The sequence below is a fragment of the Cygnus atratus genome, chromosome 24 (genome assembly GCF_013377495.2).
Source record: "Cygnus atratus isolate AKBS03 ecotype Queensland, Australia chromosome 24, CAtr_DNAZoo_HiC_assembly, whole genome shotgun sequence".
NCBI lineage: Eukaryota > Metazoa > Chordata > Aves > Anseriformes > Anatidae > Cygnus > Cygnus atratus.
Window position 1 is genome coordinate 3929080 of NC_066385.1, and position 23712 is coordinate 3952791.

General features: G+C 56.7%; 2 protein-coding genes across 2 annotated transcripts in view; one reads left to right on the forward strand and one right to left on the reverse strand.

The window, feature by feature from the left end:
• Positions 1–1131: 1131 nt before the first annotated feature.
• On the forward strand, positions 1132–4597 carry MYOG (myogenin). The gene is made up of 3 exons (XM_035561575.1): positions 1132–1611; positions 3662–3743; positions 4476–4597. The coding sequence occupies exons 1-3, from the start codon at positions 1132–1134 to the stop codon at positions 4595–4597; spliced, it is 684 nt and encodes a 227-aa protein (XP_035417468.1).
• A 947-nt stretch (positions 4598–5544) lies between these two features.
• PPFIA4 (PTPRF interacting protein alpha 4) overlaps positions 5545–23712 on the reverse strand; it is a 32429-nt gene continuing 14261 nt past the window's right edge. The window contains exons 11-29 of the mRNA XM_035561409.2: positions 22418–22480; positions 20995–21086; positions 18535–18676; positions 18073–18278; positions 17371–17611; positions 17163–17198; positions 16451–16584; positions 16133–16296; positions 15491–15584; positions 15182–15263; positions 14350–14550; positions 13338–13400; positions 12162–12188; positions 11055–11230; positions 10360–10457; positions 9517–9692; positions 9228–9296; positions 8267–8444; positions 5545–6590 (exon numbers count right to left, since the gene is read on the reverse strand). Coding sequence (XP_035417302.1) covers positions 6364–6590; positions 8267–8444; positions 9228–9296; positions 9517–9692; positions 10360–10457; positions 11055–11230; positions 12162–12188; positions 13338–13400; positions 14350–14550; positions 15182–15263; positions 15491–15584; positions 16133–16296; positions 16451–16584; positions 17163–17198; positions 17371–17611; positions 18073–18278; positions 18535–18676; positions 20995–21086; positions 22418–22480 — 2469 coding nt within the window. The 3' untranslated portion in view covers positions 5545–6363. The remainder of the gene's footprint in view (positions 6591–8266; positions 8445–9227; positions 9297–9516; positions 9693–10359; positions 10458–11054; positions 11231–12161; positions 12189–13337; positions 13401–14349; positions 14551–15181; positions 15264–15490; positions 15585–16132; positions 16297–16450; positions 16585–17162; positions 17199–17370; positions 17612–18072; positions 18279–18534; positions 18677–20994; positions 21087–22417; positions 22481–23712) is intronic.

Genomic DNA, 23712 nt, shown 5'->3' on the forward strand with positions numbered 1-23712 from the left:
AGTCCCTGCTGTTATAACTGCAGATATTTTCTAGGTTGTAAAAATGTGGCGACAGCCATTTCCCAGTGTTGAGAGCCCAAGAGAGCTGGCAGCAGAGCTAGGGGATGTTTCAGGGCTCCTGGCCGTGAAGAAATCACTGCCCCTGCTGGTAAACGGATGTCCCTTGGGAGGAGAGCACCATGGTGGGCCCCAAAATGGCTAGAAATGAACCCAAAGTCAGCCAGGGCGCCAGTGGGTGGGCGCAGGGAATGCGCCTCCCCAGGGAGGGGGATTTGGGGAAGGAAAATCCCAGCAGGGTCGGCCCTGCTCTTGGCTGACATTCTTTCCACTGACCGATCCCTCGGCTGGAATCTGGCCCAGAGCAGGAATAGGAGGAGGTGGGAGATGGTTTCTGACGTTCCCAGTGGAAAAAAAAAACCCTCTGGATTAAAGACAAAGCTGGGGAGATGCTGCTGGTGTCCTGGGAGGGCTGGGGAAGGGTTAAAATCCCAGCACCCCGCTGTTGTTCACAAAAAGCCCATCACTGTGCCTCAGTTTCCCCACTGGGAAGGTGAGAACCACCCCTCTCCGGGCTGGATTCCTCCCCTTCCCCACGGCTTCAGCAGAAGCGGGACCAGGCCTTTACACCCCGGCAGGATGCGGCCGTGGGAAACGCGGGGGGCACGGGGCAGCGACGGGGAGAAGCTGAGCGGAGCTGGGCTCTGCCCGCGGGGATGGCGCAGACCCGGGGTGCCACGAAGGGGTGTGGGTGCCGGCCACGTGGCTGCCCCCACCCCGACCACCCCGTAACTGAAGGGACCAGATGACACCGGAATGCGGGACGGAGCTGGCAGCCACCCACCGGCCCCGGTGCCACCCGCGGGCGCAAACAAAGCCCCCGTTTGCCGAGCCGCCCTCCTGCCGTGCCAGCTCCCCCCCGGGGAAGCGCAATCCCCGCGGGGAGGGCGAGCGCACGACCGCAGACGGACAAGTTTTGATGCGAGGAAGCAGCTTAGGGTGGGCTCAGGTTTCCTTTTTAGGTTCGCTATATTTATCTCCGTGATTTAATGCCAGCGCCGGGGTTTAAATGGCACCAAGCAGTTGGCGTGGGGAGACGGAGCAGCCGTCCCCGAGCCGCACGCACGTCCCCCCATGGAGCTCTTCGAGACCAACCCTTACTTTTTCCCGGACCAGAGGTTTTACGACGGGGAAAACTTCTTGGGCTCCCGCCTGCAGGGCTATGAGCCGGCGGCTTTCCCCGAGCGGCCCGAGGTGGCCCTGTGCCCCGAAAGCAGGGTGGCTTTGGAGGAGAAGGACTCGGCCCTGGCCGAGCACTGCCCCGGGCAATGCCTGCCCTGGGCTTGCAAGATCTGCAAGCGCAAGACGGTCTCCATCGACCGGCGGCGGGCGGCCACGCTGCGGGAGAAGCGCCGCCTGAAGAAGGTGAACGAAGCCTTCGAGGCGCTGAAGCGCAGCACCCTGCTCAACCCCAACCAGCGGCTGCCCAAGGTGGAGATCCTGCGCAGCGCCATCCAGTACATCGAGCGCCTGCAGAGCCTGCTCAGCACCCTCAACCAGCAGGAGCGGGAGCAGAGGGACCTGCGCTACCGCCCCGCCGGCCCCCAGTCCGCCGTGAGTGCCGCGACCCCCCCCCCGGGATGGGGCTGGTGGTGGGGGGGTGCTCGGTGACAGAGGGGGGGCTGTGGGGTGCTGGGAGGGCAGGATCAGGACCCTGTGCGAGGCAGGTGCTGCTGCTGCGGGTTAGTGAGCGCAGGGTGGCTCAGGTTGCTGGGCGAAGGGGCTGAGAGCTCCCTTTGTTGGGGGGGGGGTTGTGGCTGTAGGAACGGGCGCAGCGTGGGCTGGAGCTGGGCATTGCACTGAGCGTGGTGTGGGTGCTTGGGAGGGAGCCTAAAGGCATAAATAACAAAGAAATGTAAAATAAAGTAACATAAAATTAAACAAAATAAAGTAAAATTAAATTAAATTAAAATAAAGTAACATTAATAAAATAAAATAAAATAAAATAAAATAAAATAAAATTAAATAAATAAAATAAAGTAAAATAAAATTAAATTAAATTAAAAAAAATAAGAATAAAAATAAAATAAAATAAAATAAAATAAAATAAAATAAAATAAAATAAAAGTATGACCCCCCCCCACACACACACATACTTCCCTGCTGCTGAGGCTTTGTGCATGGAAGTGCCAAGCTACAGACGTCGGTGTAGGTATGGCTGGTACAGAGAGAGGTGGCGTGGTTAGAAGTGATAGGCAGAGCCATAGATGAGGCAGCTACAGCTGATGCATGTAGATATAGATTATGTACATTATATAGATATCTAGATTACACAGGTATTACAGTTACATAGCTATCTAAATCTACAGCTGGATATAGGTGGACATAGATACAGACAGAGAGGGACTTTGCAGGAGGCACAGAGAAGTGGGCTTTGCAGACCCACCTGCTTCCAGACTAAGGGGTGCCGGGGCAGCCCCGCGTGGTACCCCAAGAGCTGCACAAAGAGCTAAGGGCAGCCCGAGGCTCTGTGCCAAAACATCCTTGGGACTTCCCAGCACAAAGCCACCGTGCCCACTTGGGTTTAATTCAGCTGGATTTGTCGGCTGCCCCCGCGCCCCTACTGATGGAAGTGCCCAAAGCAGGACCCGTGCCTGCATCGGCGCTGCTCCCTGCGGGCTGCTCTCCCAGGCAGGGGCAGGGAGGAACATATCGAGCACAAAATGCAGGATTCTGGGCAAAAAGAAAAGTCATATCCTTAAGAATTTCCATTTTTTAGTGGGAAATGAATCGAACTGTTAACAAACTAGCTGTGTCGGCAGCCAAGACCAAGCTGGGACCCAAGGTTTGGGGGTTCACCAGCGAGGTTTGGAGGTTCAGCTCCGTGGTGCTGGGTGCCCATGGGCTGGCCCTGGCAAGGTGAAGCCCCCTGCTGTGTCCCCCACCCACAGCCCGAGCATGACCACCTCCCAGAGCCAAATTCAATTTCTGAGCTGCTACAAACAGCAGATGGGTCCTGCGGGTTGCTCCCACAAACCCCATTTCAAGTTTAACCCAGGCCAGCATCTGCTTCTAGACCGAAAGATGAAGACACACACACACACACACACACACGCAAGATTAATTCTGAGCTTTGCTGAGTAACGCTCTCATTTTTCAGGCTGTCAGTTATTTTCTGTGAAATCTTTTCAGCCCCAAGTCCACAAATCAAACTGCAAAAAAAGATCGTCTCCAGAAAGCCCCTTGGGACAGCCTGAGGGTGCCCAGCCCATGTGACATTTTTTATTTAACTTGATTAGATGATTTTCAGCAAAAAGCTGTTTTGCCCAAGGATGTTCATCTGCTTCCAGCACCTTTCTCAGTTATTGGGTAAAGAGACACTTTTTTAACCTGTACTGAGAGGATGGCCACTGGTCCAGAGCCCCTTTTTTTTTTTTTTTTCAGCCCTTACAGTGGTTAATGGTGCATCTGGCACTGACGGGTCCCCGGGGACCCCGAATGTCACTGGCTGCTTTGCAGGCAGGGTGAGGAGGGCCGTGCCCATCATCCTACATGGGCATTGTGCTGCTGTGATGGGGGCACCCCGGGGTGTTTCGGGGGGCAGCCGGTGGGGTTTGGCTGGGCTGGAGGTGAGACCCACGGCCGGCATCTCGGCTCCTTGCAGGCGGCCAGCGAATGCGGGTCCGGCAGCTCGTCCTGCAGCCCCGAGTGGAGCACCCAGCTGGAGTTCGGCACCAACCCTGCGGGTAAGGTCCTCCCTGCCTCGTCCCTGCATCCCGCAGCCTTGCTGGGGGGGACACCACAGCCCTGGGACGTCACCGAGCCAAAGCTTCCCCTGGAGGATGCTCGGGGTGGAGGACAAAAGGAGCCTTGTCTTTTCCCCACCCCGCAGACTTCTGCTGTCCGGGAGGGATGAGCCCCGCCGAGGCTCATAAATCCTCCAGCGCCGCCTTGGCGCAGTGCTGAGCACACTCAGGCTTCTCCCATTGCCTGATTCCCCAGGGACGTTGGCTCCCTGTGAGCCGAGGAACTGGACGGCAGCAGTTCGGCGCCCCAGAACCCATGAGGGATTTTTTTCTGTTGCCGTCCCGTGGCTTGGCTGCCCATCGCCGCCCTGCACTACCTCGCCCTCCCCATGTCCCAGTGCAGCTGCTGGTTTATTTTCAGTTTTGCAGTTAACCCCTTCCAAATCCGCGTTTTCTTTTTCTTTTTCTTTTATCATATTATTTATTTATTTTTTTCCCCAGAAGATGAAAACTTAAATCTCATTTTCCAACTGGGAATAAAACCAAAAAATTTCCAAAAGTTTCACTCTCCGTTGCCATCTCCAGGAGGTCTCAGCCCTCAGGGTGGGAGCTGGGTGCAGGTCCCTGAATCACTGCGGCCACGTGGGGAGGCACGGGGTCCCCTGCACACGAAGCAGGAGCCGTCCCTGTCCCGCTGCCATCCCCAGCAGACGTCACCCCTGCTTTTCACAGATCACCTCCTGCCTGACGACGCGGCGGAGGACCGCAATCTCCACTCGCTCTCCTCCATCGTGGAGAGCATCGCCGTAGAGGATGTGGCCGTGACGTTCCAGGAGGAGCGGGTTCAAAACTGAGCCGGCACAAACCCCGGCGGCTCTCCGAGCTGGTAACGGGGCGGGAATGAGATGCTGGAAGGATCCAGCCACTGGAAATTGTATTTATCCCTCCGGCGCCGTGGACTACACCGCTGAAACCACTCGATTCCTTTCCCAGCTCTTCGCCAAAAGCTCCCGCCAGCTGGAAAAAGAAAAGGGGGAGAGGTGGGGTTGCGGCAGCGCCGCAGCTCCCTGCTGGCAGCAGCCCCCGGTCCCCATCACCAGCGTCGGGCACGGCTTTGTCCCCCCGGCCGGGGGCATTCGCTCCTCGGGGGCCACTGCGTGTGCTGGGGTCGCTTGCTCATTTTTTTTCCAAGATGCTCTTTGACCAACGTCTCTCTCCGGCTGGCACCTCGCGGGCTGCCCTCGCCGGCTTTTCTACTGAACGCTGTGTGGATTTGCCATTTGTTTGTTGTTTTTTTTTTTAATTATTATTTTTGCTAACTTATTTGGATTCTTTTTTTTTTTTTTTTTTTAATAAAGGCATTCTTGTTTGAACTGCTCAGGGCCTCCTTTACTGCTGTTTCATGTTGTGCAAAACTCTCCAAACCCCCCAGGTTAGGGGGTTCTCCATATGAGAAAATCCTAGGGCACCGTTTGGACCTCAGTGATGGGTCCCACACTTCAAATCAGCCCTGTAGAGACCAGTGAGTCTGCTGGTTTACATCTGGGACTCAGTCCTGTACCTCAAAAGCACTCAGGGGAGCAGGCGATGCTAACTCTGGGCTCCAAAGATTAATTATATTTTTAATTTGGGCTCTAGAAAGAAGGCTCAAGCCAGCACTGCTTTAAAATCCTGTTTATTGGAACACACATACATCCTTTCCTGACCCACTTCAGGGTTTGGAGTCCATGCAGTACCAATAATATGACGAAAGAAAGAGGGCATCGATATAAAGGGCTCACCGACTCTTCAAATTAAAAAAATATTTAATACTGTATTAGGCAAATAATACACCGAAAAGACATCGTGACTGTATAGCCTCTCAGATATTGCACTTCCAGACAGCACATGATAAGTATAGGTCATTCCAGCCATCAATAAATATCACATCAGAAATAGGGGCCACACAAGGCAAACGTGGCATGAGGAGACGAAGAGATCCTACCCTACGGGGGAGAAATGGGAAGAGCTGAGAGCCTCCTGGATTGATCCCTGCCCGTAGCCTGGGGGCAGGAGGGGAGAGCATCTCCTCTGCACCTAGAAGGGAAGGGATGGGCACGTCCTGGGGTGCTGGGTGCCCCCGTCGCGTCTCCCCGGTCCCCAAGGACGGTCCTGGCACCGTCCTGGCTGGCAGCGAGCCGGATGGGGCGGTCCAGCCCTTCCCCACGCAGCCCTTGGCAGAGCTGCCGTGTGAGCACCCCGAAATGCCCCGACTGCCTGCTCCTCACCCCCACGGCAGCCGGTCCCTGCCCCATCCTGCGCAGCACCCACCCTGGCACTGGCCTCAGCCCCCGTGTCCTGTCCCGGGGGCAGCTCCTTGCCCATTCACCCCAGTGTCAGGATTTTCGCACGAAGACGAGCCTGAATCCTCCCTGGCTTCGAGTCCTGTGGGCAGCGGTGTCCTTGATGCCTGGAGGAGCTCTGGTGTGCCGGTGCAGCAGCCTGTGGCATATTGGCAATGTGAACCAGGCAGGAGAAACGTTTCCAAATGTCGCAGCCCGCTTTCGGGGCGTCTCCGCATCTCTGATGGGTTGCACCACACTTCCACCAGCGACGGAGCTGGCACCCGGCGAGTGCACCTCTAGCCTGGCTGGTGCAGCGTGGGGTGGGCAGAAAAGCCACGGGTGGGAGGCACGGGGAGCCGGGGGAAGCAGCGGGGTGCACAAGCAGAAGGGAGAGCATCCTTTTCAGGCCGTGGCAGGAGCACTGCGGCATCTGTTGGTCTGGGCCGAGGAACAGGCACAGGCTGGGCTCTGGCCTTGTCCTGAAAGGCAGCCAGCACGTGGCTGAACGGATAGTGGGGATGTGCTGAGAAACAAAGTGGGAAAGGCGCCATGAGGACAGTGGTGCACCTCTGTCTGGGGACCCACAAGCAGACAAACCCAGCCAGTCAGTGGTGCAAGCTTCTGGCATGGAGCTCTGTGCCCTGGGGCACAGCAGGGTCCCTGGAGACTCTCCTTCCCTCACCCCACTGGGACCCCCCATCTAGGGTGGCATCCTGGGGACCCCAGGGACTGGACAACTGGTATGTGCTGAGGATGCTGAGCATCTCTTCTGCATCATCTCAGGGTCCTGTGAGCATCAGGTAGCAGCAGGCTGTTCCCCCACCGCTGAGGTCTCCATACACCCCCACAGCGAGGCAGACCTTGGTGACAGCAGACACCCTGCCCGGGTGACACCAGTGAGGGACACCGGGTCCTCCTGCTCCCCTCTTGGCCCCCACCCAGGTCAGAGGCCTCAGTCCTCCTCGCACGTACCCAGGGCCGGGCTGGTTCCCGTCACGCTGACCCTCAGCAGGAGTACGTCCGGACCGTGGAGGTCTCCAGCCGTGGCGACCCAGAGGCACCAACTGGAAGCAAATCAAAGAGCGCAGCATGAAATTAGTGACTGCCCCAATTAGCCCTTGGCTTCCCAGCAACACGTTTATTAGGCAGCATCTGTGCACTAAAGCTACATGAGTCAAAGGAAGAGGTATGTTTGGCCTTCACCCAAGGCTCTAGGGTATTTGGAAAGTTACCACTTGCCATCCTTCCTTACTCTTGGGCAGCGAGCACCCTGCTGTCTGTATCTGGGGGCCGTCAGTCGTTGGGATTTCGCCCCAGGTTTTATTGTCTTTGGCCAGCTGAGAATTGCATCTTTTAGGGATGGCATGGAAAATACAGAAAAGACCTAAACCACCAGTAGAAAGCTGTGAAATTTGAGCAAATCTGGAAACAGGAGGAGAACTGAGCCTTGGACTTGGAGCTGGAATGTGAAGCACAATGTATAATTCTCATTCACACGTTCATTGCTGAGCCTGCTGAAGCTGCCTCTGCATCTCAGGCGGTTTGGGACAGTGGCACAGGGGTACCTGGTCCAGGGGACAAACCGGGGTGACTTAGCCAGAGCTTGTGCCTCCCTACAGCTTCTGAAGGGACCGAGACAACTTGTAGAAGGGAGTTGTATGGTGCTGGGGCAGAGCCTGGGACATGTGCTCAGTTAAAACCCACATGACAGCCGGCAGCAGGGGCAGCAAGGGTGTCAAAGCAAGTCCCTGCCAGCCCGTCGCTGCTCAGCAGCGCTTGGACTGAGTTGGCCTGGTTATTTCAGTCCCTTTGGGGATGGCTTCCAAAAGGCAGGATGGACAAGACTGGCTCAGGTCAGGCTGCTGCTTCCCTCCAGAGCCCCCCAACAGGCTCTGAGCCAGGTGCCACAACCATGGTGGGTGAAACATCCCCATTTCATGCCATAGCCACCACGGCCCCCATCCAGCCCTCACCCTAGTTCTTGCAGTTCAAAACAAAGAAACCATACGGCAGAGAAGGGTCTGAAATAACCCTCCAGGAGTACCATTTACAGCAGACAACAGCTCTGCTGGCTGAATTCAGCATCGCAGGCAACCAGCAGACCTCTCTCCCTCTCCTCTCCCAACGGCACGCCATCCCCACACGTGCTGTGAGGTTCCCTGTGGTGGAAGAGGACCCGAGGGGAAGGGGGTGACCGACCTTCTGGGGGCATTTTCTTGGCAGGGGCGGATGGGGGTGGCAGGGGCACCAGGCTGGTGACACGGAAGCCGGCGGGCAACGTCTCGGCCGAGCCACTGAGCATGTTGATGCTGTGAACATCTCGTGGGCGGAAGCGCTTTCGCCAGGACGGGGTTCGCCGGAAGGTTTTGTCATCACCCTAGGAAGGAAGAGCGAGTTTGAGCCCAGCAGCCTGGACCTTCAGCCCTCGTGAGATCCTGGCACTGCTTTCACCTAACTGAGTGCGTGCCAGTATGCCAAGGCCATCCCAAACTGTGCAGAAGTGTGTGATCAAATTGGGCTAAGGACATAGGAGCCAGCTTGCCTCTCTCTTCTCTTCACCCTGCCTGCAAAGATGCCCTGGATACATCAACACGGGAGCCCCAGCAAGGACCCAAAGAGAAGCATCTAATCTTGTACAGATGATGGCATCTGGAAGTGCCTGCTTGTTTTCATGCTCTAAAGAGAGTCCTGACCAGGTCTGCTATCATACTTCATGCAAGGAAGCTGGATGTAGGACAGATCTAGATGAATTCCCACCTTCAGTGACTCAATGCGAACAGCTTTCTGTCTGCATCATGGGGCATTTCCAACCCACCAGCTTTACCAGCCACAGATGTGTCATGCACAGGATATCTGTGCCTCTATAAGGCAATATTAAAGCAGCTGGCAAGGAAAGCCAGTTGGGTCCTCTTCAAATTCAGCCCACCGAGCACTAGAAAAGATGCACAAGACCCTACCTCATCTGCCTCCACAACCAGTTTTAAGTTTTAAATAATTTAGTTCTAAATTATTCCACTGCTCCTGCAATTGCTCTAGAGTCTATGATGCACTGCTTGACTCCCCAGGACAAGGCAGGAGAGAGCAGAGGTCCTGTCAATCCTGTTTCTTGAACAAGAACAGGCACCCAGCATGATTCAGGCCTGGGCGGTTTGGTACTCACATCATCCAGCCTTCGATCTGTGCCCAATGCAAGCAGATTGTTGAACTCCCTCTCCAGCACTTGTCGAGCCTGAAAATAACATCAAATGAACACTCCCCATCGATGGGAGCAGTTCCCAGAACAACTCCCCAACCCAAGAAACCCTAGGAATGACAGAGAAGAAGCCTGTGCACCACCTGAGTGCTCTGCTCGGAGCACAGCAGGGTTGGTGGCACTGCTGGAGTCACACCACAGCCATGTCCCGTGCCCACCACCCACCTCCAAAACACCCCAGGGATGCTGCCCCTACCTGCGTGTTCTGTGTGGGGATTTGCAAGACGAGCGCCAGGCTGTTGTGGTCGAAGTTTTCGTCGAGGGCCAGGAGCGCCCCGTGCACCCCGCTCTCAACGAGGTTGTTCGCGTACTCGCGAAGCCCGATGGACTGGATCCAGTGGATGACCTGGTCGTTGGTCCACACCAGCACGTCTGCAAAAGAGCAAGGACATGTCTCAGGGCAGCTCAGACCGTGCTCGTGGTTGTGTGGGGACCTGACAATGTCCTGGAACCCCGCCTCACAGCCCCAGGCTGATCCCGGGATGATTCTTCCTGGGCCAGCAGCAACACCACGTACCCAAGTGCCAGCAACAGCTCGCTTCGATTTATCAAACTGAACGTTGAAATAACAAGCAGAAAGCAACTGTGAAAATTAATCCTAAGAACCCAGGGTTGCTGGTTTAATTAGGGGCATTATCAATAATGAGTTGTAATCTAAGCAGCAGCCAGATGCACGGGAAATCTCAGGACAGCCAAAGGAGAAGGGGAGGTTGAGCAAGCTGGGGAGTGTCCTGAGCATCTGAAAGGGGCAGAAGTTGATCCGAAGCTCGGGCTAGATCTTTCCTGTCTTGACAACCTTCCTTTTTCCTCATGCCTGACCAGGGTGAGCTGCTCAAAGGTACTTGGAGCAATCTGTTGGGGAATACTGCAAGGAAGTTCCCCACAGAGAACAGCCCTACGGGCATGGGTGTTGCTCAGAAATACCGATTTTCCCTTGGCAAGTGCTGTGATAAGAATACAGGAGAGGGACCATTTCTGGGCATCTCTGGAGGTTTCCCATCAACCTTCCCAGAGCTGGGTGGTGTACGTGGCTGCTGACCTTTGATTTCATGCTGGGTCTCTTCTCGCCTCCTCTCGAGCTCTTTGCGGTCATAGTTGAGCCTCTTCAGGCACATGATGCCGTACTGCAGGCTGGTGCTGCAAGGACACGAGACACCACTCAACCTTCAGGAGGGCTCAGCATCACTGGGGCAGGCACCTTGGAGGGACCCTGCAGAGGGACCCCCCTCCCCACTTGTTTTCCATGTGCCCAAAGGATGCTTCAGTGCAGCACTGGGTCATCACAGACACAGCTCAAAGGGAAAATCTTAGCCAGAACCTGGGGAACATCCCTCCCTTTCATCGTAATTCCTCATTCCATCCGTTTTACCCTGTTCTACCTGTCTGAGAGTACCTCAATACAAGCAATGATACCTGGGGCCTGGGGAGGGAAGGGACAACCTGCCCATGGGAGCTGCTCCAGCCTGAAGGGTTCTGGCAGCCTCCACGGACACAGGGTGGGGATCAGATGGGATGAGCCCTTTTTTTTCCGTCTGTGGTTTGTTCCACAGCCAGAAGAAGGCTTGCTCCTCTCCAGTTTTGCTGAAGGAGCTATTTTGCCCACACCAGCTGTCCCAGGTGCCATCCTTCAGTACTGAACCTGCCCAAGACAGGGGAAAATCCCTCCAATTCCCCCATCCTCTGCTCCACATGCAGGCGCTGCACCCCAAGGACCTCCCAAAGGAGGGCACTCACCGGTGGAAGCTGTCCACCATCTTCAGGTGCACTCTGAGATCTTTCTTGGTGAGGTGGTCCAGCATCCGTGCATCGACGAGACACTCCATGAAGTAGCTGCGATACTGCGGGAGGCCCAGGCTGGGCAGCCACTCATTCCCAATCCACTCATGGTTCATGTCCCCATAGGCCAGTGTCTGTGAAAGCGAATGGACAAACTAGGGAGAAACCAGGGCTTGGTAGAGCTGCAGATAATCCCAGAAGACCGGTGACAGGTCAGTGCTGCAGCCTGGGGGTCACTGTCCTGAGGACTAAACATGGGCTAGAGGAGATGAACCCTAGTTTGGACTGAAGGAGCTGGGGGGAACAGTCCTGTTGGCCATGGTCCTTGTCCTGCTGATGTGCCCCAAAGAGACAGGGCAGCAGCCACGAGGCAAGCACAAGGGACTTTCTGACCGACTTCTTCTGGAAAAAGCACATTCATGAAAGCTGAAACAACTAGGTAGGAAATATATTTTATTGCTTTCCCAACCGATTTTTAGAAATCACCAAACTTTCTATTTTGTGATTTCAAAATGATAAAAGGTCTCTTTTGGGCAGCAAAACATCCAGTCACTTTCACTGCAAGCTGATTCTGGGTCCAAAAAGGAAATAAAATCCACCAGAAGAAAAGTAAGACAACTGAGAATCATTGAAACCAGAAGAGATGGAACCAAGCAGGACTTTTTCCTCCCACCTTTTCAGTCCATGAAAATGTTCTGTATCCTGAACTCAGGGCCAATAAAGGTGAAACCTAAACATCTGTGCAGCTTGAAACCTGCCCCCCACCCAGGGTGGCTGGTCAGTCTTAGGTGGGGATTTTTAACACCAGAACTGTGTCTTACAGAGGATGGCCCAGGAAAAAAGTCACAGCTTGAAGCAGAGAAGGGCACTGCTTGGTGGGAGGTCCCAGGAGGACCATCCTATGCTCAAGAGATGGCTCAGAGGAGTAATCACCGGGTGCAGGCTCAGCTCCAAGCAGGACTTGCTGAATACTGATGCCCCAAGCTCATTCCCTGGGTGTCCCGTGGTGTCCATCTCTCCCTCCCATGCCCACCCCACCGAAAAAAAGTGCAATGGGGACCTCACCTGTGCCCAGCTGCCTTCCTCTGTGTCCTAAGCATGACACACGCAGCATGTCAACAGAAAGGACAGGTAAAGTCAGTACCCGGCGGCGCTGTGCTGTGACAGTGCAGGGGACCCTCGGCACAGCGTGACCCAGATGGGCCTGGGGGGCTCAGCCTTGCCAGCAGGGTGCTGGGGACAACCCGGCCCCACGGGGCCCAAACTTCACCCCATCTCTCAAGCAAGCAAGGAGGATGTAGGATGGGGCTTTATTTACAGGTCTTGGGCTGGAGTTGGCACAGACCCGGGGCTCATACGTCTGTCCTGGGTAACATGGGTACCTCTTGGGTCATCCAAAGACAGATGCAGAGAAATCTAAGCTTCAGCTCATGGATCACAACCTCCCAGAGGAGCTGCCTAACCCAATCTGCCCATTTTGCAGCTGTTTTTCCTTGTCACCTTGAACTAGTTTCTCTCAAACTTGCAAAACCTGCGAGGGAAAGGGCTGTAACCCCTGCTGTAACCCTGAGCTCGCTGTCCCCAAAAGGCACCTGCAAGTTACAAGCTCTGTGTTTCCCAGGCAGCAGGCATGAGCTTCAATAAAATGTCTCATTCACACAACAGAGCCAAAATGCTGCCCCTGCTCCGAGACGTGAATATGGGGTCATTAAGTTGCAGATAGGGGAGCATGGATACCTCTCTCCAAAGGGCCCAGAGGTTTTGGGAGCATGGCCACATCCCCCTGAGGGACCCCAAGCTATCAGCCAGTGGTAGGGACAGACAAAGGGGACAATATTTGGGTGCACTAAAGTCGATGGAGGTTAGACGGTGACTTCTCTGGGTACAGGCTGACCAGTGTGGGACTCAGACTCATGCGTCTGTCTGAGATCACCCTCGTTTTTGTCTTTCCTTTCTGTCTAATTCACAACCGACAGACGAGCTATGCCAGAAACCCAGAACAACCCACGGGGGCTTGACAAAGGAAAATGCATCTGACGGTTTTTAAGCCAGCTTTAGAAATTGTTGGGATATTAAAGGCTGAAAGATGGTTTCTAGACAGGTGCAATGTGCTGGCCACGAGCTGACACATGAGACACAGCAAAGATCCCCTTCCCTCCTGGGGTTTGGCGCGTTAATGCACGCCCAGAGCTCAGCGTGGTAACCGATACGCCGCGGCGGCAGCGGGGCGCCCAGCCTCACCGTCTTGGTGGACGTCGCCATGTTCTCCATCTCCTCGTGGGTGACCCAGACGTTTCCAGAGGACTGGAGGAGAAAAAGGGCAGAGCGGTCAGGGTGACCCACCATCGCCTCAGCTCACGATGGAAATGAGCCTGGCTCAAGATGAAGGAGGACCAGACCACCCTCACACCTGGGATGGCACTGGGAGGCACGTTGCAGCATCCCTGTATTCTCCTGGGCTGGTGGCACCCCACTGCCCCTGTGCACCCTGGGCTGTCCATGCAGCCACGGAGAGCCCAGCAAGGACCACTGGCCCTCTGGCTGCCTTTATACTTTGGTTTTATGTTCACGGAGCCTGCAGGCTTGTCTCTGACAGCTGTGACGCCAGACAGGGCCATCTGAGGGCATGCCTGGGGCCTTGCTTTCTGCTGTCCGTATTTCTACAGACATGTCTTGACTGACTGGAGCATCATTAACCCCTCGGGGGCTTTAGGGACCAGCACAAGACATGATCCTGCCATCCGCTCCTTGTTCTACCCAGAGCAAGGCTGGGATCTGCAGCTACTCTGACTTGCCCCAGGAATTTTCAGATGGTCTTGGGAAAAGTTTTGTATTGAAATGACTGAAAAAATGACTGTGCATAACCATGCTGGCCCTGCAGATCAAACTGGGTGGGATTTTATCCCCTCCAGAGCATACAGTCCCTGAACTTTGCTCTTTGCTGGCTGCTCTGCAGTCAGCCTCTTGCTGACAACCCCTGTGGGTGAGGGTGAGGGCGTCTGCTGGGCCCTCAAGGCAGGAAAGTGCTTCACACTTGATGGCAGTAAACTATCTTTGTGCCTGAGGACACGTGTCTGGTGGGTTTACTGGTCCGTGAGGGGATGTCACCCCATCCACAGCCTGCACTGAATGCTAGAGAACCCCTTCTTGCTGCACTTGCCTGCAATACTGGGGCTCCCTGGGGAACAACGAGCCACAGTGGTTCCAAGGAGCCAGGGAAAGGGGAAAACCAGCCATGGGATGAGGCACTTACTGTCCGTGAGGTGGGTGGTGCCGAGGGGCTTGTGAGCGAAACCATCTCCTGGATGGCCAGGCGCAGCTTCAGGCGATGCAGCGCGTTGCTGATGCCGATCTCCCTCTGGATCTCAGTGTCGGACAAGGCTGACATGATGGCTCCACTCTTCACGTTGGCTCGGCAAGCAGCGACGTACCAGGCAGGCATTCCCACCCAGAGCTGCCGAAACAGGGCAAAGCTGGTGACTGCCCAGGGCACAGACCCTCATTTCCTCTGGCAGGGGTCTAGGACGCCCAGTTTATACGCAGTATCAAAGCTGGATATCCACGGGGGGCTCCTTTTTTGTTTGGACCTTGCACAGATGGCTTGCAGGCAGAGCAGCATCCCTATATCTCATGGAGACAGCACAGCGAAAGAACACCCACGGAGCCTTTCAACTCAGAGCTTGAGGACACCCCAAAGTGCAAGCCTGCAGACCACGACAGATCTGGGGATCTGCTCTGCTCCCCCAGCTCCACTCACTTGGACCCACAAATGGCTCCACAACCGCTCCTTTGCCACCTCCCTACTCAACCAGGGAGGACAGAAAACATCTCTGTGCCTCGGGAAGTGGTCCCTACTGCCACTGGCACCGAACACCTATTCTACTGGGCATGTTGAGGGGCTCGAGGCTTTGCCAGGTGAAGAAGCTGCTGAGCATGAGCTGTTTTGCAATGGCCATGCTGTGCATGGACCAAGCACGGCGGGACTGTGGGGTGCTGTACCCCTGCCAGGGGAGCACACTGCAGACCAGCAGCAACTGCAAAGCCATCGGCTTGTGGGGACAATGCGCGGGTGTGCTCTGCCTCACCTCCAGCCAGGAGACAACGGTGGGGCCATCCCAGTGGGCAAAAGGCAATCCTTTCCTCCGGGCCTCTTCCAGAAGTTCATGCCTGGAGGGAACAGAAGCAAAAGAGTGGTTTATTGGGAAACAGCTCTCAAAAGGGAAGAGAGTGCAGGCAGCAAGAATCAGCTGGCAGCAAAGCAATAAAGGAGCTAATAGGGTTCATGAGAGTGTGAAGGCAAGAAGGCTTTTCAGCGATTCCCAGCCCTGTGTCATGGCTTAGCAGCCACCAGGCGGGACATTTTCTTGCTGGGGCACAGAAGGAGGTTCACTCACTTTTTCCGCAGGCGACGATCCTTCTCAGCCTGAGCACCCAGCTTGCCGAGTCCCAGAGGGTCCTGGATGCCCACCTCTGTGTCGGTCAGCAGCACTGTTGGGCAAAACACCTGTGGGTCAGCGTGATGTCCCCAGCGTCAGCGTGATGTCTCCAGGGTCAGTCTGACAACCCCCAGGGCACTGCACTAGGGTGTCGGGGATGCACCATCGCAGCACAGAGTTTCAACCCACCCTCATAGCCCCCCGCATCCTCAGGGAGCCCACAGGGATCCCCAGCTGCCAGCCCTCCTGTTTCAAGATGCTCGGCATTGACGCAGTAAAGGGTTTAGGCGTGGAAAAGCAGCTCCCACCAAAGGGCTGTGCAAAATCAGGTGCCACGGGGAGGGAAAGAGATTTGGGCCATGCTCAGGCCTGAAAGGTCCATGGGGCTGAAAGCACCAGGATCTGACTGCCCTGAACCTGCAGGCAGCCCAAAGCCAGTGGCTCCAACGTTCCCAGGGGTGCCCAGCAGGGGTGTCCCTGCTCCTCTGGGGTTACAATCCCAACAGCACCCCAAAGCCAGACAGTGCCAGGAGGCATGCAGAGAGCCCAGCCCAAGAAAATGCCCGCCCGGCCCGCCTGGGAGCGGAGCTGCTCACAGACCCTGCCCTGTGGCCCCTTCTCTGCTCAGCTGAATCAAGCGGCCCTTCTCTTTTTTCCCAAACAAGCGCCCGATGGAAGATTTGATCCCCTTCCTCTTGGAGCCCTTGTGCAAGGAGTCCTGGCTGCTGTTGCTGCTGAGGTTGCTGGCCTGCTCTTCCAGGGAGCTGGGGATGGAGGGGGGAGAGGAACAGCAAAGCCTGAGGTTACTCCTGAGCAGCGCACAAGCCACAGCAAACCCCAGCCCATCCCACAGCCCCACACTTCCCCCCTACAAATCCTCAAACAAGTGGTTTGAGAGCCAACGGGTGCTCCACTTACCTCTTCCCGTCCTCCTGACTCAGCGCGGGGTGACCCAGCTTCTCCAGCCGCAACGTCCTGGGTGAGGACGGGGGGGAAGTCTCGCATTTGATGGTGGTTTTATCCTCTCGGCTTTCATCCCGAGCTGCGGGTGACTGAACAGGCACAGGAGCCATGAGGTTGGGTGGCTCCAGCTCCACCCTTGTCCTGCTGCCTGCCCCAGAACCTACCCCTCTTGCTCCATGGAGGCATGGCCAAAAGAGCCACCGGGGCCCCGAGGCCACACTCCAGGATTCGCCTGAAGCAGAGCCCTGGTGGTGGCTCAAGGTGCCCAGGCAGATGGGAAGGATACAGCCGTAGGGCCAAGATCCTGGGAATGAGGGAACTGGGGAGGAGAGAGGAGGTAGCCCCATGGTCCAGGTCAGGGTGTGGGGACTGAAGCTGCTGTTTCAGCAGAGGGCTCTGAGGAGGACAGATGGGAATGTCCCAAATAAGCCCTGTCCCCAGAAGGGACACTCAATGTTTGAGGACCCTCCCCACGTCCTGCCAGAGCCCCAGGCTGCCAGCCAGCATGTCTCCAAGCACCTTATGGGATCCCCCTGATCCTCCTGCTGAATCCCTGGGGTCCCCAGCTCCATCCCACGCCTAGTGCACCCTGACCTGGTGTGGACAAAGCCAGGAGCAGGCTGGAAAAGGGGCTTGGACAAAACCCAGCAGGGTGGGAGCCACTCACTAGCAGTTTCCTCCGGTGCTTCCTCAAGTCACTGGGCTGATTGCAAGGGAGAATGCGAGAGAGACACAGAAAGGGAGGCAGTTAATGGAGAAACCCCTCAGCAAACACGGGCATCCCGTTCCACATCACGCAGCCGTACCGGACACTTGGGGGGCAGCCACATGCACCCCCCTCCCCAGGCTCCCACCTGCCCCAGGCACCTCCTCACCAGCGTCATGATCCCCATGCGGTCGAGGTCCTGAGCGGCGCTGCGGGAGGTCAGCTTGGGGGTGGAGCGGCCACTGAGCGGCGGGGACGAGCTGGCCAGGGACAGGGCCGTCAGCGAGGTGGGGATGGAGGCCCTCTTGCACAGCTGGGTGAGGTTGAGGCCCTCCATGCTGCCGCTCGTCACGCGCGTCTCCAGCTCCTCCGCACGGAGCTCAGTGGACTCCTTCTCCTCTTGGATCATCCTGGTGGAGGAGTGGGGTCAGGGCTCCAGGCTCCCCACCTTTTGGGGGGGGTCCCTGGCCATCTGGTACCTCCCAGCCATGGGATTGACCTGCTCTAGGGAACCGCAGCCCCGGTGCTGACTCTAGGAATGGCAGCAAGAGCCATCAGAATCCACACAAACCATGGCTGAGAGGTGTCCCAATTCCTTTCAGAATTTATGGGGATTTTTATATATTTTTTGCTTTTTTAAACAAAGATCCTTTCTGTAAGCCCACAGTGGTGCGTCCAGAGGACAGAGATCCCCATGTAGGAAGGACCAAGCCCTGTGGCTAAATGTCCTCGAGCCATTTCCCTGGCTGAATCTGGACCAAGACATCAATTTTAGGGCATCAAAGCTTCCTCCCACTGCCCGGTGGTTTGTGCCACCCCCCCAGAGCCATTTCAGAGCTAGGCAGTGCTGGGTTTTGGCCATGGCCGCTACCTGATCTCCTCATTGATGGCGTCCAGCTGCTCCTGGAGCATCATGGCCAAGGTCTGAGCGTCCGAGTGCCCGCCAGGGGAGAGCACGTCCATGGAGCTGAAGAGCGTCTCGCGGTCATCCTCATCCACGTCGGAGATCTCAGGGTCGCTGTCAAAGGCGTGAGGCCCCGTGGCCAGGACGCTGCCTGCCTGGGCCTGCTCCCAGTCCTGGAGGAACAAGGTCCACTGGTCCCACCTGGCACCCCCACATCTCCAAAAGCCAAACTGGAGGCCTCAAGCATTCGTGCTTCAATGCAACCCCAACGGGAAACCCTTCTTGTCACGTTACCCCCATGCCGGGTGAATGAAACTGCCCCACGTCCCCAAATCTAGGACATGTGAGACCAGCGTGTGGGGCAGGTGGAGACCCTAACCCTGACCCCGAGCCCGGCCCTGGCCCCGTGCTGGCAGGACGCTGGGTTACCTTGGCCGGCTCCTCTCGCCGGGCGGCGAATCGCCCTTTCTGCGCCCGAGGCAGGCCCGGGGCTGTCCCAAAGGGCTCAGCGGGGGCATGGACCACGGCGCTCAGCGGGAAGCGCAGGTCCGTGGCACTGCCCATGTGGGACCTGGGGAGAGAGAGCTCTGCTGTGGACATTGCCTCTGCAAGGACGCTCCCCTGCGGCTCCCCTCACGGCCCAGGCTCGCTCAGGACAGAGGGGGAGGACGGGGCCGTGCTGGGATGTCCACCACAGTGACGCCTCCCTGCTCTGCGTGAAGTGATGCAAAAGCAGGGTCCGGAGGAGAAGGGTGCCCTGTTCCCCCTATCCGGGCCCTGGAGGTGCGTTCACAGGCAGCTGGAAGCCCAGCCCAGGGCCCTACCCAAGTGCTACCTCCCGCTTTGCCCCGGTACCCACTGAACACCCAGCCAGTTTTGGCCCAAACCAGCAGGTCTGGGGGCTGCAGTCCCCTCCTGGCCTCCCCTCTCCAGCACAGCTTCCACTCCTCTACACACATGGCACCAGAGTCCTCTTGTGCCTGTTCTCCCCATCCCCATGATGGGGGCTAGACACGGAGCTTTTCTTCTGTTTACATTTTCTTTAGTATTTCCGTGAAAAAATCCCTCACGAATAAAATCCCATTTGAAACAGATCTTCCAGGTGCAGGGACATGAGCGTTGGGATCTCCCATCGGAAACCAGACGGGACTTCTTTCTCCTCCTCCTCCAGGTTTGTGCCGGTGCTCAGGAACACAGAAATGCGTCAGCTCCAGTTGGACACGAGGCCACTTTTTGTTATTTGTGATGCTCACTGCACGTCTCCATGTCACCCGGTCACACCTCCTCACCCCGAAGACCCATCCGTGTGGCAGAGTGAAGTGTCGTCCCAGAGAACGGGGTCGTTCCTCGCTATACGCATTGCAATAGGAGGCATGAGGGCTTGATTTAGGATGACAAAAAGCATTTGTCCAGAGAAATCAGCAGATTTTCCACCACGGTGGGGTCTGGTTTCCAGCGGAGGCATAGATCTGGGCTCCCCACCCCCAGCATCCTGCCGAGCCCAGACAAAATCACTAACATGAGCAGCTCAGCTTGGTGTCAGCTCAGTGCTTGCAGACGAAGGCACAGCCCAAGTTTCAAGAGGATTTAAGCTGTGGAGCTGCTGACAAGCTGCTCCTGAGCTAAAAACAGATAAAGGTGCCTTAGACAAAAGCTGACATTTCAACTGGGGGATTATTCTGGCCTCTGTAACTCAAGCTTTCTGCTGAATTGTCCTTCAAGAAATTAAAGAGAAAATAAAGATTGCCTGTCTTGTTCTTGCAGACCCATACAGACAGGTCCCACATATGCTCCAGACCCTCCTCCACCACGCAGCTGTCCTTCAGCCTCACTTTGTCGTCGCTCTCCCCGTTTCTGCCTTCCAATGTGGGCATGGGACCTCCAGGCCCTTTCCTCTCTGCCATCAACAGACTTGAAGCTTAGTCACTAGCTCCTTCCCTTCTTTTCTGTCCTCCCAGAGAGGTGAGGTTTTGCAGCTGGTGGTCACTCCCAGCAATCCCTTGTAGCACCTAGCCCAGGTGGTGAGGGCTCAGGTGAGGACGTGGGCTCCCATGTGGCCACAGCAGTGCGGAGGGGTGCACGCTGCCTCAGCACCCTCCTTTCCTTACCTCCTGGGACCACTCTTGGTTTCCTGCGGCTGTGCTGGCTCCCCTGGCTGGTGCCAGAGGCTGAGACCCGATGGACTCACCTCACCTCCTGGAGCACTGGGCTGGGATCCCCCCACCTCCCAGCCGACTTTAAATGGAAGGCTGTGGGAAGGCCAAGGGAGAAAGGAAGGAAAAAATGGAGGGGGGTCTTCTGCTTTGTCTGTCTGACCTCCAAAGCACCATAGCAGAGCAGAGTGCTACGTGGGAGTCTCTGCACTGATGGCCATCATGGCAAACAGCTTCCTCCTTCCTCACCAGCCCATCCCAGCACATCGGGGGAGGAAAGGTGGGTGGTGAACATCTAGATTTCACAGGGACTGAAAATGAGCCAAAATGAAGAAAATGCTGCATGGTCTGCAGCACCTTGAGCTGGGCAGCAAGGATGGAACTAGATAAAGCCACCCCTGGGTGAAAGAGCTGAGAGAGAGGTTGCACAAGTCCCGAGCCCTTTGTGCAGAAAAAGAAACAATGCCCAGTGGTTTTTTTTTGTCATTGGAGAGTAAATCTGGGGCTGTTTGGTTGGGCTGGGCTGTTCTCAACAGTCCGTGTCTCACCCCAGGACAGATCTGCTGCGGGGACAGTGCAGCCAGAGCCGACCCTGCTGTGACGAACTGAGTGAGACTGAAATGCCCAGCACCAACAGCATTTTGGGGCCCTAAAAAACAAAACGCCCTGAAGACATGGGTGTGGGATGAGAGCGGGGTGTGCACTGGCTGGCATGGTTTTGGCAGGAGGCTCTTACCTCGTGTGCACGCCCTCCACGAATGTCCCACTCCTGGTCTTGAGCTGATCGACCTCCAGCCGCAGTTTGTCGATCTCGTCTGACAGCCGTCGCTGTTCAGGGCAAGAGAAGAGATGGGCAGGGGTTGGCTTTGTACCGAAGACTACAAAGAGCCAGGTTTGGGGCAAACCAAGCAATTTCCAGGTTTATATTCCCTTTAAAAGCCCCCATCCCAGCTTCAAAGCACCAGTGAAGAAACAGCTCATGCAGGCGATAGTGAATGACAACGCTGGGGTGATGCCAGGGTGATGCGAGAGGGGGGAGCGATCACAGGGCAGACAGACACACACGTATGTGCTCGAACCAAGGCTGCTTTGTGAGATGAAGGAGAGCCAGTCCCACCAGGATGCTCTGGCTTTGCTCCAGGCTGCACGTGCACATTCACCGTGGCAAAGGGCTGCCAGCGTGGGACCCGCCAGCCAGATTTGATGCTGGGCCTGTCCCCCCCCAGGCCAGGACCCTGCACCTGCACTATGTGGCCGTGCTGCCCTGTGGCAGATGCTGTGGGTGGGGAGGGAGGCAGAGGGATGGGATCCTCCAGGCACAGCAGGATCCGATCCCGTGGGCAACTGGGGTTTGAAGTGGGCTGAACTGGGGTGGGCAGCATGCAGGCGGCGTCACGCAGGTCTCCGGGCTCTGCCTCTGCCCGGAGCTGAGCAGCTGTGGCTGGGGAGCACAAGCAGTGCCTGCTAACCCTTGCAGCAGGCAGGGAGCATCTGGGAGAGCAGAGGCTGCAAGCAAGGAGGAAAGCAGCCCCCCAGACCCTCCCGTCATGCACAAGACATGGGGCACGTCCCCAAAGCTCCCGTTGCCTCAAAAAGCTGCAGCCCTCTAGCTTTCTGGCACAGGCTTGCGTGGGCTCATCTTGCAGATCCTACTCAGGTGCTTTATCTGAGAGCAGGGGAGGTGTGGAGACCTACGGGGATTTCTGCAAGCTGGGCATGGAGCAGACCTCCCCGCTGATCGAGCAAGGAGGTCAGGGAAGCCTTGAAGGTGAAGGGGATGTGGCTGTCTCAGCAGCACGGTCCCTTGTAGCCGGGCTGCACCAGGGAGCACTGGGGCAAACCCTCCTCTAAAACGAGGACAAAGTCACTGCAGCCTCGCTGCTGTCCTCACTCGGCAGGGGGATGGATGAGTGTGATAGAAATACAGAGATGGGAGTGAACATGCCTGTTCAGGAACCGAACCGGGGGTCTCCAGTGAGGTGGGTGGCAGCTTCCATCCAGCCACTGCATGGGTTAGTTTGTGGCCTCCTGCTGCTGGGTGCTTTGGGGTCCCAGCTCCTCCAAAACTAGGGTATTTTAGGTGGCGTGACTGCCACTAGTCAGGGGTTAGGAATGAGGAGGTGCAGTCCCTAGGGCAGGCTCCCTGTCGCGGCATTTACCTTGTCGTGCTGGTGTTCCTCTATCTGCTTTTGGGTATTTTCCAGCTCTTGTAACAATGTGTTCTTTGAAAAAAAATGAAACAAAAGAAAAGGGAACAAAAACAGGAAAGAAAGAGAGAGACCATTGAGGAGACGGCTGCGTGGCCTCGCGGGGACAGCCAGCGTGGAATTGCCGCATGGACAGCGGGACTGACGTGGGCAGGACAGATGGTGATGGCTCCCAGCCTGTCCCTCACCTACCTGCCCGCGAACCAGCCTTGTCTGCAACCCCCTGCTCCTCAAAAGCAGGGCTGCAGCCCACCTCCAGGCCTACACTGGGGCTGGGGCACGGCCACGGTGGGCAAGCAGCAATCAGAGCTCTGGCAGGGCTTGCAGGTTGGGAAGGTGGCTGAGATGAGATCAGCTCCTCCGGCAGCTGGACCAAGGGCAAAAATGTCCCCGTCTCTGTGCTACTGAAGAGGCGGGGAGAAAGAAGAGCTTGCAACTGCCTGACGTTTTGCTCTGTGTCTGGAAGTCAAATTGCAGGGTTTTTGCCCAAGGATGACCTGGTTGTGGCGTGTGCCAGCGTCAGCAGCAGGCTGGGGAAGGCAGCGCTCCTCCACGAGGCGCCACCACTCTGCTCCCTGATTGTTGCTGTCTGGGATGGGAATTTGGAACCAGTCCCAAGCGTGAGTTCCTGTTCTGTACCCTGAGCCACTCAGACACCGGCTGAACACATGCTGGCACTGCCAGGTCTGCCTGGGGACAGGAGGTTCAGAGCAGCAGGGACACAGACCCGGTCCTAGAGGCATTAACCAGGGGTGCACCTCCCTCTGCGCCCTGATTTGTTGCGGGGAGCCCGGTCCCTGCAGGAACCCAGACAGAGGTGAACTATCACAGGCTGGTCTCCTGTTGCCACTGCGAGGTTTAGTCCTGCTCTGGGCCACCTGCTCTGCCAGCTAATTGCGTTCACACGGCTCAAAGTAAAGCCTGGCTCCCTGGGAGGAGCAGGGAGGGAGCTGGCGGCTGCTCACGGGCTCTGCCCTGGCTCGGAGAAGGCAGATGGGGCTGGTGGCAGGGCCTGGGGGACGGGAGGGTTTCACGGCACCACACGGAGGGTTCGGGGATGAACGCTGCATTTTCTCCTGCAAAATGCAGTGGGGTTTTCGCTCCGACGGCTGGGTGCCGGCTGCAGGTGAGGCTGTGCTGGGGCAGACGCAGGGAAGGAAGGGAATGGAGCAGGACAAATCCTGCCGCTGTCGGAGGCGGCTCGGTGGGGAGCGGGTCCTGCCAGGTGGGGGCTGGCAGGAGGCGAG

Coding starts and splice junctions, on each gene's coding strand:
- MYOG (XM_035561575.1), top strand. CDS start 1,132: ATGGAGCTCTTCGAGACCAACCCTTACTTTTTCCCGGACCAGAGGTTT. Junction 1,612..3,661: donor CCGCCGGCCCCCAGTCCGCC/GTGAGTGCCGCG, acceptor GGCTCCTTGCAG/GCGGCCAGCGAATGCGGGTC. Junction 3,744..4,475: donor GTTCGGCACCAACCCTGCGG/GTAAGGTCCTCC, acceptor TGCTTTTCACAG/ATCACCTCCTGCCTGACGAC.